The sequence below is a fragment of the Centruroides vittatus genome, unplaced genomic scaffold, assembly GCF_030686945.1.
Source record: "Centruroides vittatus isolate TY-2023 unplaced genomic scaffold, ASM3068694v2 contig_453, whole genome shotgun sequence".
In the NCBI taxonomy this organism is placed as follows: Eukaryota; Metazoa; Arthropoda; class Arachnida; order Scorpiones; family Buthidae; genus Centruroides; species Centruroides vittatus.
In genome coordinates this window covers 1,126,312-1,140,035 of record NW_027122249.1, presented here as the reverse complement: position 1 = coordinate 1,140,035, position 13,724 = coordinate 1,126,312, and the positions used below count along the sequence as shown (strand labels likewise).

The 13,724-nt window shown below is 30.4% G+C and overlaps 2 protein-coding genes across 2 annotated transcripts in view; one reads left to right on the top strand and one right to left on the bottom strand.

The window, feature by feature from the left end:
* The window catches only part of LOC136977278 (ATP-binding cassette sub-family C member 4-like), an 81,132-nt gene extending 78,276 nt beyond the window's left edge, over positions 1–2,856 (bottom strand). The window contains exon 1 of the mRNA XM_067272741.1: positions 2,793–2,856. Coding sequence (XP_067128842.1) covers positions 2,793–2,854 — 62 coding nt within the window. The 5' untranslated portion in view covers positions 2,855–2,856. The remainder of the gene's footprint in view (positions 1–2,792) is intronic.
* LOC136977327 (ATP-binding cassette sub-family C member 4-like) overlaps positions 1–13,724 on the top strand; it is a 231,954-nt gene that overhangs the window by 88,043 nt on the left and 130,187 nt on the right. The gene's annotated exons all lie outside the window — the stretch shown is intronic.

Here is a 13,724-nt window from a genome sequence, read left to right as displayed (position 1 = left end):
AGCTCTAGCAGAAGTTGCTGTCTGATTTAGTGCCCTGATTTGGTCACACTCAAAGGTTATTTAGAACTTAAGTAAATTTTACAATAGGTATCAATATTACAACAATTCATAGGGATATAAATTTAATTACTCCTTTATTTGCAATTATGTTTTGGAGCTTTTTATTATAGTCAAATTATAAGTAATAGTGAGTTTTGTTTTGATAAATCGCTCAAAAATGCAACTGGCCTTGTATTTTTGAAACACCATTAATTTTTAATTTTTTGAATAAAAAAATTTATATTTACATTTTCATTTTTGATTGTAAATAGAATAAGTAATTCTATTACATTTATATTTATTTCTGTCACTAGTTTTTTTTCACGTGTGATAAACATTTATCAGTCTAAAAAGTTAAGGTGGCCTCATATTTTATGCAACGCACCTTTATCACATATAAAAGGAAATCAAATAATTGTTTACTTCGGAAGTAAAATTTTATCGTTTTTCTAAAGATTTTTATAAATACAGTAGTGAACCGAAAATCGGAATCAATTGGGGACTGGGGTTGTTCAGATTAGGGATTTGTTCCGATTACCCATTATGTACGAATAAATATATTAACCTGTCCGATGTTCAAATTTTTCTCCGTTGCGTGTCGCTTCCTGTTGAATTTTTCTCCGTTGCTTGTCGCTTCGTGTTGAATTTTCGTCGATTTTAAGCCTAACGAAAATTTTTATAATAATAATCGAGGCTATCGTATCGTTAAAAATTATTTTTGCATTTTGTACAAACAAAATAAATATATTGAAGAATATAAAAACATGAAAATTATACTTTAGAAGTAAATTTAGTATCAAAAACGTTCGATTCAGCACGACACAGTCCGACTGAAAATCGTGCCGATTACCGGCGATTCCGATTATCGGGGTGCCGATTTACGAGCCTCTACTGTAATATTATACCAATTTTGTGAAGTCACCAGTTTCATTTGTTTAAATTGTTTATACAACCAGAAGAAAAGGATGATTTTATCTTCAATGCAACTTCAGGAGGCAGTACGATTGATTTCGTTATAGTGTCACAAGAAATATATTCTTATATTACAAGAGATTTACGTATTTTATCAGAGATAGGTTCTGATCATCCATTTGTTTTTTCTTATCAATGACTTCTTGGTTATACATACAGATTCTGTTAGACAAGTTTCTGGAAATTGTGAAATATGTAAGGAAAAATTTAAAATTTCGTTTACTGTTATATTTTATAATATTTTATGAGATGAGTATAGAGTCTATCTAATAATCTAGTTAAATAAATAGTAAAAGCGGCATTGTCTTTGAATTAACTTCACGATATTAAATATGTACCATGCAAAAGGCATTTAAAAAATGTATTGTATGAAGTGGGTATTGTACAATGAGAAAATGTCTGTGGAAACTGTTTAAGAAAGAAAAATGATTGAATAAGGATTAATAATATGTTCTATAAGAAAACTACTAGTACTTTAAAGTGTATAAACTTATTATGTCATGCGGGGAAACAGTATTTTTTTGGAACTTATATTGTTGACAAATAATAATTATAAAGTATTTACATAAATAATTAATGGATTTTACATAAAAAGTTCATGTTATATCAATAGTTCAAGAATTCACGGAGAAAAATACTCAGTCTTATGCTGCTGAAATTTGTAAAGGTTATTCTTTCTTTATTCTATAAAAAGAATTGTTGATAGATGTATATAAACTGTTTCCAACAGCGATAGATTGTTTTAGATTTGAAATTGGCGAAGTAAAAGGAGCAATTCATCGCTTTAATAATTTTATAGTTTGTATATTGAATAAAAATTGTTGTCAACTTAATATAAATGTGTCACAACAAATTGTGAAAAATACTATGAAATGAAGTATTATAAACAGTATACAATCGAAAAATTATACATAACATTCGTTTTGAATACAGGAATGCAGCAGGTATTTCTTTGATATTTTAACTGTTATAAAGCCGTACAGAATTTATTAAAGACTATTGCTGATGTAAAGTGTTTTAAAAGTACACACGTAAATAGTTTAATTTGAATGGTAATATGTAAGAGAATATTTTTAATTTTATATAGCAACTTGAGAGGGTCCTTTAAGGTTGAAATGCATCTTTTATCTACAAATAATTTAAAACAAAATGTATTTTATTAATAAAATATTATATCGTTACTTATAAATGTTTGCTGGGGCAGTACAGTACATGTACTTTTTAGAAACAGGCAACGAAAATAGGAATCTATCTGCATACTTGATTAATTTGGTAATTATTAAATTAGTGACATTCTAATTATCCACCAAAACTATATTAATAATTTATTTAACAATTATCTAAATTAAACACTTGGTTTAAGGCTTATAAAACTGCAATAGAGACAAGGAAACAAGATTCAGTCCAGAAATTAACAGTTTATTTGGGAATGCATTACTGTTTTTATTAGATCCAACTCAAACCTGACTATATAAATACAGATATCTGCAGAAGGCAAAGTGCTTGCAACTATATATAAAAACGGTTTATCAAAATAAAAACTTCACAATATTCTGCATGCAGGCAAATTTGCTGTGTTATTTCCCATTTCTTCACAATAAAAAGTAAATAAAGTAATTTAATATTTATTTTATATATATAAAAGTAATAATATACTGTGTAAGAAAATGTAAGTGTTTTAAAACGAAATTATTATCAGAATAAAACTAAAGTTATAAAGTATTTAGCAGTTGTTATATATCGTAAAATAATTCATTATAAGTGTAAATCATATTACATACCAAAAAAATAGACGAGAGAAAACTCCAGCTGAATCGACTGGGTTACTTTTCTGCTTCTCCATTCTATATTAGTAGGTAACATCTGCGATGTTCTATACACTGCATCTACAGTATTACTCATCACATCTATACATCTATCAGATAGCATAATTTATTAAGTTTTAGGTCACTTCGCATAGATACGATAAATATTGTAGTTATCTTTTAAATTAACAAAAAATATTATGTAAATAATATAATACAAGCTTAAAATACTACAATAATACGTAAACGGAGGAATTGTTTGCAGATTGTTAAACATATTGTAATTAATTATTTGTTATTGTAAAAAACGCAAAAATCAATTACTACCATTTGAAATTAAATTTCATAAAATTAAACAAATTCTAGTTAAACGTTGCTGCAATTAAAATATAATTTACATTATTTTCAATGAATTTTTTAAATATTTGAGGAGGTAAGGAAATTGGGTAAGCAAGCATATTCACAATTTATAATGTAGCATTTATCATTATTGAGTATATGCAAGTATTTAAATCCGTTTATTATAGTTGTAAAGTATATTTAAATGAACGAAAAAAGTGTTTATTATAAATTACTTTATAATATCTGAGTTGCATAAATAAGTGAAAGTGCAGTTTAAAAAGTGTTGTTTTTATAAAATTCAGTCAGTGATTTATTCATCAGATAAGATTTGTTTTTTGTAAGCACATCTCTATGATATGTGTCACTAATTACATTCAAAACATTCTATATAGCCATAGTATGTGTTCAAAGGGTACATGTCAGATAAGGGTGCTGAAAAGTGAAGGTTATCAATTATCAGCATCTTTATCTTACATGCACCCTTTGAACACACTTACTAAAGGGTTCTGAATATTTAGATAAATATTTGTTTTCGAATATTCACAATCTTTCACAGTGTAGTGCTAATTAGGACCACCCTCTAAATGAATAATTCATGTTTCGTGCGTTGCATTATATGAAAGATTCTCTGTATAGGTCTACTTTAGAAAAAATATTTCTTAAAATATTATTAACGATGTAAAGTTTTATTAAAGTAATATCGTATGCATTAAAAAATTTTGAGGAAAAACAACTGCATTTTCACTTCAATTATTAAATAGAAATATTCGTAGTTTTCACTTATTAAATCCTATTTTTAATTTATTTTAATTTTAACAGAAGAAAATAAATATGTTGTATAATATTCACTATTTCAAATATTGAACGTATAAATAACTATATATTCTACTTAGTAATTTTCTAACTCGAGTGCATCCAAACGTGGCTTTTACAAAGTCATGATGACGAATCTCATCATAAATTCTGTTTTAAGACTTCAGAAGTGGAAATGAACAATTATTAAGTAAAAATGAAGTGTTTGCCAAGAAGATAAATAAATAAAACATTTCAAAATAGTTTTTAAAATATACAACATAAATGATGTGAAAGTGTATAAATGAGATAAAATCAACCTTATATTATATAGAAAGTTACAGCAGTCATACATGATAACTTGACTGTGAAGAAATTTACTTATCTTTGAAAATGAAACACCGTTTTAAAAAATATGAAAATGGTAAAAGGGACATTTAATAGGAATTAATGTTTATGTTTCTTCGAAATATCATTACCGTTATTTTTATTCCATTAAATGTTATTAATGGAGATATAGTAAAGTTAACGAATACATATATTAGAAGTATCCCTGCAAATCAACAATGCTGAAATAATCAGTATAATAATAAAACTCTGACGTATGAAAAATAAGACTTGAATAAATAATAAGATATAATATTTTGAAGCAGATAAATAAGAAAATAAGCTTAGAATTTCCGTTTATAACATTTATAAAATAATTAACTAACTTAGAGTAGAACATAAAAGTACTGTTGTATATTTAAATTAAATTATATAACTCATTGCAAAAATAAGAAATATTTTCAGATGCATAACGAGCAATTATATATTGCAATGTCGGGCTGCAATTTTATTTCATATTTTTAATTTAATAATTGCGATATTTGCATCTAGAATAGAATTGTTGTTGATTTATTATCACAAACAAAAAGAAGCAAAACACTAGGTTCGTGTGGCAGTTTTGCTGGCTCTCCACTCAGCCAATTTTGATGCGATTCAATCCCCTTTGTTATTGCTCATGCGAATAAAATCACGTTTCGGTTAGAATGGCTATTGAGTTCTTTGGCGACAGTGAACCAAGACAGCGTATTTTTTCGCGAGGCGATTCTATCGCAGCTAATCGACACGAGTAATCCATAATTCCAAGTCTAAGTGATATCATAGTTTTACTTATCATCCACAGCACTACATACAACGTAACGTGTAATTTTTGAATAGATGCAAAAAGTAGTAAATATTATATTATAAAAAGTAAATTAGTTGACGGTTAATTTTAAGTTGACGGTTTTGCCGCTATTTTAAAAAATTTCTATAATCCATTTCAAATAGACTTCCATTTCTCACGAAGTGTGTAGACACGTTGGGAGGCTCTATGAATTTATCGAGTGACGACCACGCATTAGCACTAATTGGGCAGCCAGCATATACATTTTCTAGGTTACACACACCCCGCGAGGAAGCTTAAAATTTGAGACCACAAGTTATTTTCTTCTAAGTTTCTAGCTCCATAAGTTCTTTAAACATACCATATTCCAATGAAAGCATCAATTACCTGTAATGACATCTTTCAATCTTTATTTTCAAGCTGACTTCTGAACACGGCTATTTGTTTTAGGATTTTACCATCTAACTTGTAAGACTAGTGTGAGGATGCGAGAGTAGCGAGCATTCTCAATTCTCAATTCTCAATTCTCATTCGAAATTTATTTATCTTATTTACTACAATCTTAGATTTCCCACTTGACAAATAATCTCTATGTAATATTTCAGCTATAAAATAAAGCAAAAATCGATGTTTTGTCTGGTTAAAGGGAAGTAGAACTTCCCTTAAAAAAGCTCTCATCTTGCTTATCTGACGAACATCTGTCTCTTGTGTCAGATGTGTGGCCGGTCAGACGATCAGAATTCTACAAGCTGATTGGTGGGAACTGAGAATCAATAGGGGAAAAATTCACAAATTCGGCGCAGTCAATAGAACCTCCCGACATTGCCATATTAACAGTCCACAACGAAAAGAACTTGTTATATTAGCCGCAGTTTACGACCAGAAGAAAGCTGCCTAAGAAAACCAACCGCAGATAGTCCCGCATTCATCACTCATCTTCCAAGTATGATCTACTGAGATATTATCATTGTTTTTACCGATTGTAAACTCTCTCGGTTTTATTTAGAGGTGTATTTTATCTAGAGGTGTATCTTAGAGTTAGAGGTTCGATTCACGATAGGTGATATCAGTAATTCTCAACCACTGTGCCGCAAGATTTTTGAAGTGTGCCGCAACTGCGAGTACCCATACATAAGTGACGTCAAACAAATAGTTCAATCAGTTCTACCTTCCTAGGTCGAATTTGGAAATCGTAACCGGTGTTACCGGTAACTGCCGGTAGTAACCAATGCGTTTAGAAAATGTTACATAAATAACCAATCGCGTTTATAAATCGCTGTTATGACGTCACGGTTGTCCTGCGGTACTTACCGAAGAAACCGTGTGTGCCGCCAGATTTTTAAATTATTAAAAGTGTACTGTGAAGAAAAAAAGGATGAGAATCACTGGGTTATATTAAGTGTCTCGATTTATGGAACTCTTGTTTATCATATTCATTAAATCCTTTGTTGTTATTGTTATCCTGTTGAATCCCTTAGCTACATAAGTACGGACATTCACCCCGATATGATCGCAAACTTATCCGCGACTTCTCCACGCTCGATAGAATAGAGATCTCCGTTTAAACATTGCACGAACATAGCGAGTTAGGGAGCGAAATCTTTCTCTAGCTGGTGTCAGTCTTGACGTCTGAAGGATCAAAAGATCCCGCGAGCATTCTATAAAAAGACATTCAGTGACCAGGTGAGCGGGTCTAAGAGACTCGATGACTAGAGGATATTACACCCTCGCATGTATTCTCATACTAGTTACTACGAACAGGCTATGCTGTCACACACACACACACATATATATATATATATATATATATATATATATGTGTGTGTGTGTGTGTGACAATTCGATACAAAATTAGAAAATTCGACAATTCGATACAAAAATTAGAAACCTTACGTTTTTAATTTTTGTATCGAATATTTATCTGAGACGCAGTCTGGTTCCATGATAGTTTATTTCGTTTTTTCTTTACCAATGTAAGGCATTACATTTTCTTTACGTGATAAATTTTGAAGACATTGCAGGTATTGTATTGGCGTTGTTACTTCCTCTACCACCCAGTCCTATTGAGTTAAATTAAAAATTTTACTTTACGACGAAACAACGAAAATAACTATATTTACTGAACGACATCCTTTTTCGCGTCTTCTGTTCATTGATACATCTTATTTTTCTGTATTTATGGAAATTTGATTCATTGGCAGAAACAGTCACCGTTCAAATAATTTACTTGGATATCATCTTCCTGAACATCAGGCTGGTTTTCTTTAATATTCGAAAATATTTTAAAGCACCTTTTGCAAATAAGAGCTTTCCAGAAAACATCAAATCTTTTTTCCATTCTAACGACTGTATTCTACGTTGAACTATATTTTGGCGTAAATATTATGAAAATATTCAGCATACGCATAAGTCAAAATATATTAGCAAACTTAAAACGGTCCCTTTCAGTCAATTAGCTTTAAAAATCATCTATTTTCTTGAAGGTATAAACATTGTAAACGAATGGAAGTAGTAGGGTTAAAAATGACCCATACTATCGATTATCAATACATGAGCTTGTATCTCGAAACATAATGGTTACGCCAACTTCATTTTTTATATAAAAAGTAACCAAATTTTTTGAGAACACTTGTAACGTTTCAATATTCTCTCGAAATAATTGCAAATTTATACAAGATTGAACAAATGAATTTATCAGAAATGACTCCGTTGGTAGTTATACTGTAAAAATATACCTTTTTGGAAATTATTTGTTATAATTGTCGAGGATTTTCTTCACTTCGAAATTTTATATTTGCTCTCTGCTGTCATTAGAGTAGTTTGCTATAGAATCCTCTATCATATTGCTTTTGAGAATTAAAATATATATCAAAATTTCTGCTTACTCACTACTAGCATAGCTTGGGTATCTTGAAGTTGGATACAAAATGGCAGATTTTTATTCTGATATACATATAGTACTTTAATTAATAGTAAGATGAAAAATAAGACATCTAATCAACAATACCACAAGAAAAATTTTTTCCAGTTATATTTTATAAGAAAAAAGCGATACCTAGTGGAGTGCTAAAGCAAGATTGCATCCCTTATCGAGTTGTCGAACATTAAAATTGGTTTTAGGTATTAGCTGGTTTCTTACTTTACAGAATAAATATTTTAACACTATTCTTTAATTAATTATTGCACAAACTTATAATTGAAGATAAAGGAGCAATTATTTGTTGTGACATCGTCTCAATGCCGGGCTACAAGTTTTAATTTAAAATATATGCTCTTCATTTGCAAAAAAGGCTGACGAATTTACAATTTAAAAAAACATAACAGAGACTAAAAGTGTTTTGACTTTTTGTCAAGACACTTTTAATCGATGATCGATATCACATGATCGATTATCACATGATCGATAAGAAAAGCTTTAATTGATGAAAAGCTTACTGCACTTGACTATCGGAACCGGAAACGAAACCTATGGTTCAGAATAACATTTTCACATTTGATTAAACTCTGATCACGTGGTCACGATAGAAACTGGTTTTTATCGTATTCGTTAGCTTAACCATACAACTCGGAACAGGAACCCAGATTTGTAAACTTTCACAGGATTGTATCAACTTCAGGGTAGAAATGCTTTGTTATTTTCTTACGCGAAAATAATAGACACTGCCAGTCCTCCACTGTGAAGGACAACAAACTGCTAATCGTTCTATAACTTTGTTTTCAAAAACTCTCCTCTCTGTCAGTATTGGGTCAAATGACTAACAAATTGTTTTCTTGTACTCAGGGGAATGTTTTCGTTTAGATTTCACAACTAGTATCATCAGTAATGAACTCCATAATTTTATTCTTGATAATTTAAAAAGTACTGATAAAATTTCCAAATAAATGTTTGAGTCACAATTATTAAATGGTATAGTTACGTAATGAAGATAAATTTTAATTGTTGCTAAATTGAAAGTATTAAATATCTCATTAAGCTTTGATCACGAAAAAGCATTGCAATAACACTAAAGCGAGAAATTCGCGTTGTCAAACTTTTTATGTTTTTTTCGTTCCAAATAAGTGTGCAATTACTTATTTGAAATGAATCGAGATTGATCTGTTCATTGGAACGAGAAAAAAAAGATAGAAAGTGTAGCATTGTGGTAAATATTCTAAATTGTTATTTTATTGAATTGTGATTGTTAAGTGCAAAAATCGACAGTAACAGCACTCTCACCCTCCAAGACAATTTACTGCAGGTGGCAGTAAGGAATTGTTTATCGTAAAATTTATCCGAAAAAATCATAAATCTGTACTGTAAATTACTCCCTATAGAATTTTGGGACTTTGAGTATATATCTGAACTCAGAGGACCGAGACGAGTTCAACGTTACCCTACTTTTGGACCGGAGACCAAAGATAAGAAAGTTATCATATTTACAATTCCTTGCCTTTCACACTGCATTCTACTTCACTTTAGAGTTTTCCACTAGCTGGCGTTCTATTGACTGTTTGGATTACCCTGATGGGAGCTGCCGGTAGGCTGCCAAGTCTTTAACGTCACTAGTTATTGATTCACGGTAGTTCTTGAACAAAAGAAAAAAAGGAGGTGGCGTTCAACTGTTTATGTCCCTCCGGATCTCCCAGAGGGTAGCCACCGAGTGTTTAACGATTTCTTCCCTTTCACAGTGTTTTTTTTTAATGGTTTGCAGATATAACCATTAGATAGCGGTACTAGCAACTACAGTGTCGTGTGCTTAATTTTCTTTTTTCTATTTAGACTTTCACACTTTCCTGTTTAGGTTTGATTAGAAGACATACTGTTTACTTTAGAAGAAGACAAGATGAGTAGCCATACTCAGATGATGTAGTGTCTTACAAATGTGTTATTTGAAGTTAATTTAAAGATATGTGTAATCGTGCCCAGTGCTAACTACAAACAGCGCCTCCTACTGGAAAAATCTAAAATGGCGTGGAATGCACTATGAAAAGACAAGAAATTGTAAATATGATAACTTTCTTATTTTTGGTCTCTGGTCCAAAAGTAGGGTACCGTTGAACTCGACTCGGTCGCCTAAGTTCAGATATTTACTCGAAGTCCCGAAATTCCATAGGGAGTAATCTATATAATCTCGAAAAAAGTCATGTATCTGCTGGATACATGCGCTCCAGAATGCGGGTTAACTAAGGGTTTCAACATGGTTATGTTGTTATAGTACTTGTTAAATTTAATGAAAAAATTTAAACTGTATGCAAAGGAATAAGTTATCTGAAAATTTGAAAATGTTATTATTATATAATTTGTAATAATATATATACATTATTACAGATTATTATTAATACGGGAGAAGGTTTATATGTATTTTCGTGTTTTTGTATAATACTTTTATATTGGTTACTTTCAAAAAATTTAATACGTAACTGTTTTTGGAAATGTCTATCAAACACCAGAAGAACAAAAAGACAAAAAGTATTTTTGATAAAATATTTGTAAATACTTACGTAATATATCAATGTTAATTAACCTTTGTTAATTATATTATTTATATTACTACGAATTATTATTATTGCTTCTAAGTAAGTTATTTTAACAAAATAAAACGAAATAACATTGGGATAAAATTGTATTTCTTCGCTACAGTATACAAAAAGCAGACGTATAGACTCCCATGGTTATCTATCTGCACATCGATTGGTCCATTTGTTCTTAATTTGGAGAATTGAGCTAGATACATGGAAATCGAGTCCAGATGTGAAATTCTTAGTAGTCAGTTGTGTCGATTAAGTATATTCGATTTTCTGATCTGGACCACAAGTGATGTTTTCTTACTTTCTCTATTTTGTTAAATATAACCGAGGGAAAGTGTGGCAATCGGTCAAAAAATAACGACCAACAGTTTTTCACTTTTGGACTTAGAAAATTGAAAAATTCAAAAACTTTGGAAGTTGTTTTGCATGCATATTGGTTAGATAGTGTTTGTGGATGGGATTTGTTTACAATCTTTCAAACTTAATAACTCCTGTTCATTTTGTCAAAAATTCCTGAAATTCTGAGGGCAATTTGTGTCTTAAGGTCATTCATAATATTATATTTTGTTTATTAAAGGTCGGCGAAGTGAAGAGATACAAGGGTAGTGTGTTATATCTCTTGAAGGGTTGAAATTAATGACGACTCTACTTGGTATTTGCATTTACTGTATTTTTTATACATAAAACTCATCCGTACCCTCAAATGGAAGCTGTTTGCTATTCTATAATAACGAGAAAGATTAAAAAATTCTATAATAAAACATCATGGAAGAGTGTGCCATAGGCAGTTTCAAATGTTGCCTGGAAAGTTAAGCTACTCGTTGCTGCATTGTTTAAAAATTAAAATATGATAAATAATTGCATCCCGGTATTTTGACGATGTCATAAAACGTGATTTCTCGTTAGAATTTAAATATTGTTGTACATTGGTGTCAGTGGCGTAGCGTAGTGGGGGCGGCAGGGGCGGCCTACCCCAGGCGGCACTTATAGGGAGCGGCAAAATTTCACAATAAATTATAATATCTTGTAAAAATACCTAAATAAGGGGGCGGCGAAATTTTCCTCCGCCCCGGGCGGCTGACTCCCACGCTACGCAACTGATTGGTGTACAATACGGTTAAAATCCTTTATTGGGATTTCTTTGTGTAAAAATTATTTAATTGTTATTAATATTAAATTTAATATCAAAATTCATTAATTGTTAGTAACTATGTGCACGTGTTATGTTCTATTTATATAGCTATTCAATGATTTGAAAATCGTATAATTTATCTGATAATAACAGTTAATTATTATAAGTCAGATTGTAATATGTGATTATAAAAAAAAATGTCAAACTGCAGTCATATGCGTGTTTATATTAAAAGAAGCTGGTAGCTTGGTTGCTGAATTATTTCATGGCATTCTGTATGACACTTATATTTACTTCTTCAGAATGATGCGTGAGATATAAAGGTTGTCGAGTTCGTATCTCCTGAACCAATAGTTCGATTTTTTTTAATTTTACAAACTTCGTTCTAATGTCTAACCCTCGTTAATAATTTGATACATTTTTGAGAAATTTATGGCAGTTATTAAAATTCCAAATAAGAGGAAAAGATCAGTGTCTCCATCCAGATTGACATATCCATAAATACAGTATAAACGCTCATCATTATTGTTTTTTGAAAGATTAAAAGTCTGTGGAGTCCAAAAATATAAAAAACTTGATTGTCTATCCGATTGTCATAACTTTCCTCTTTTTTAAGTTATAACTGCTGGGAAAGTTACATTCATCTAATGCTATTTTTTTTTATCAGACTAACAATTATTATTTTTTCCATATCTACTCTATTCTCTCCGTAACTTGGAATATTTGAACATTGATTACATACAAGCAATACCCTGCTTAACATCTGTGACTTATTCTAGAAATTTACACATGAGAAAATGAACAGTAAAACGTATTTTCCAAAAATATTAAATATATTTTATTGTATTTTCATATATTGAAACGATGATCACTTTCTTTTGCTACTTTTACGTTTATACTCGTACCCTTTCCAACTAAGCCCTGAAATATAAAGTACTTAATACAAGAGGGTATAAGTAGTCTATGTGACAATTATAACTGCGATAATTTACAAACTAACTTAAAGCATTATTCTGTATATCAGAAAAATTTAAAAGAAGAGGAAGGAAACAATATTTTCAAAAGAAGACAAATATATTTTCCATTAAACGTAATAAGTATTAAGTTTAATGGAAAATATACTGATTATCTGATAATCACTTTTTTATTTCACATTTATAACTAGTAACTTTTAAAATTTACAATATATATATACAGGGTGTATCAGTACAGCGATTACAAACTTTCAGGAGAGATAGAGTACACCTAGACGATGAGAATTATACACGAATCACCAGCACTTCGTGTATAATTCAGTTCAATATGCTCTCAGGAAAACGTTAAAGTTACATTAAATAATGCTGGATTGTTAAATACTAAACTAATTTCGTACTTTTAACATTTAAAGAGTTCGTGTTTTTTTAGTTACGCAATGTTGTGTCAAGTTACTGTTCTTATATTACAGATTTGCATCCATTGTTATATAGTTTGAGATCCGTTCAAATACCGTTTTCCATCCTTCGTTACGTGTCAGAAACTAAGGCACATCTTTTTCCTGGCATGTCCTTGCATGAAATAAAATTGAAGTCATTTTCTTTGCATTTAGCTAAAAGTTTTAAACTCTTGTCTACCTGATTAGTATAATTGTTTGCCTGGATACAAAAATGCAACATTTAGGCTATCTGCCAAACGAGGATTTCTCCTGAAAAAGTATTCTATAGGAATCTTGCTTTTATTTAGATGTTAGAAAAATCCGAAAATTTGAAGAAAAATCCGAAAATTTTCTGCTTACCTGTTGTTGAGTCACGAGCCTGCAACCTACAGTGTATAGTGATTTTGTTTATTCCGTAATTTTTGATTATTTGTAAACATGATGTTAGATAACAGTTTTAATGAAGTTTTGAAAAATATGCATTTGTAAATACTGTAGATTTTCTTTACCGTTAACACCTGCGGAAAGGCATTCACCTTACTAATTGTTATACAATTTGGCTCCCAGAAAATT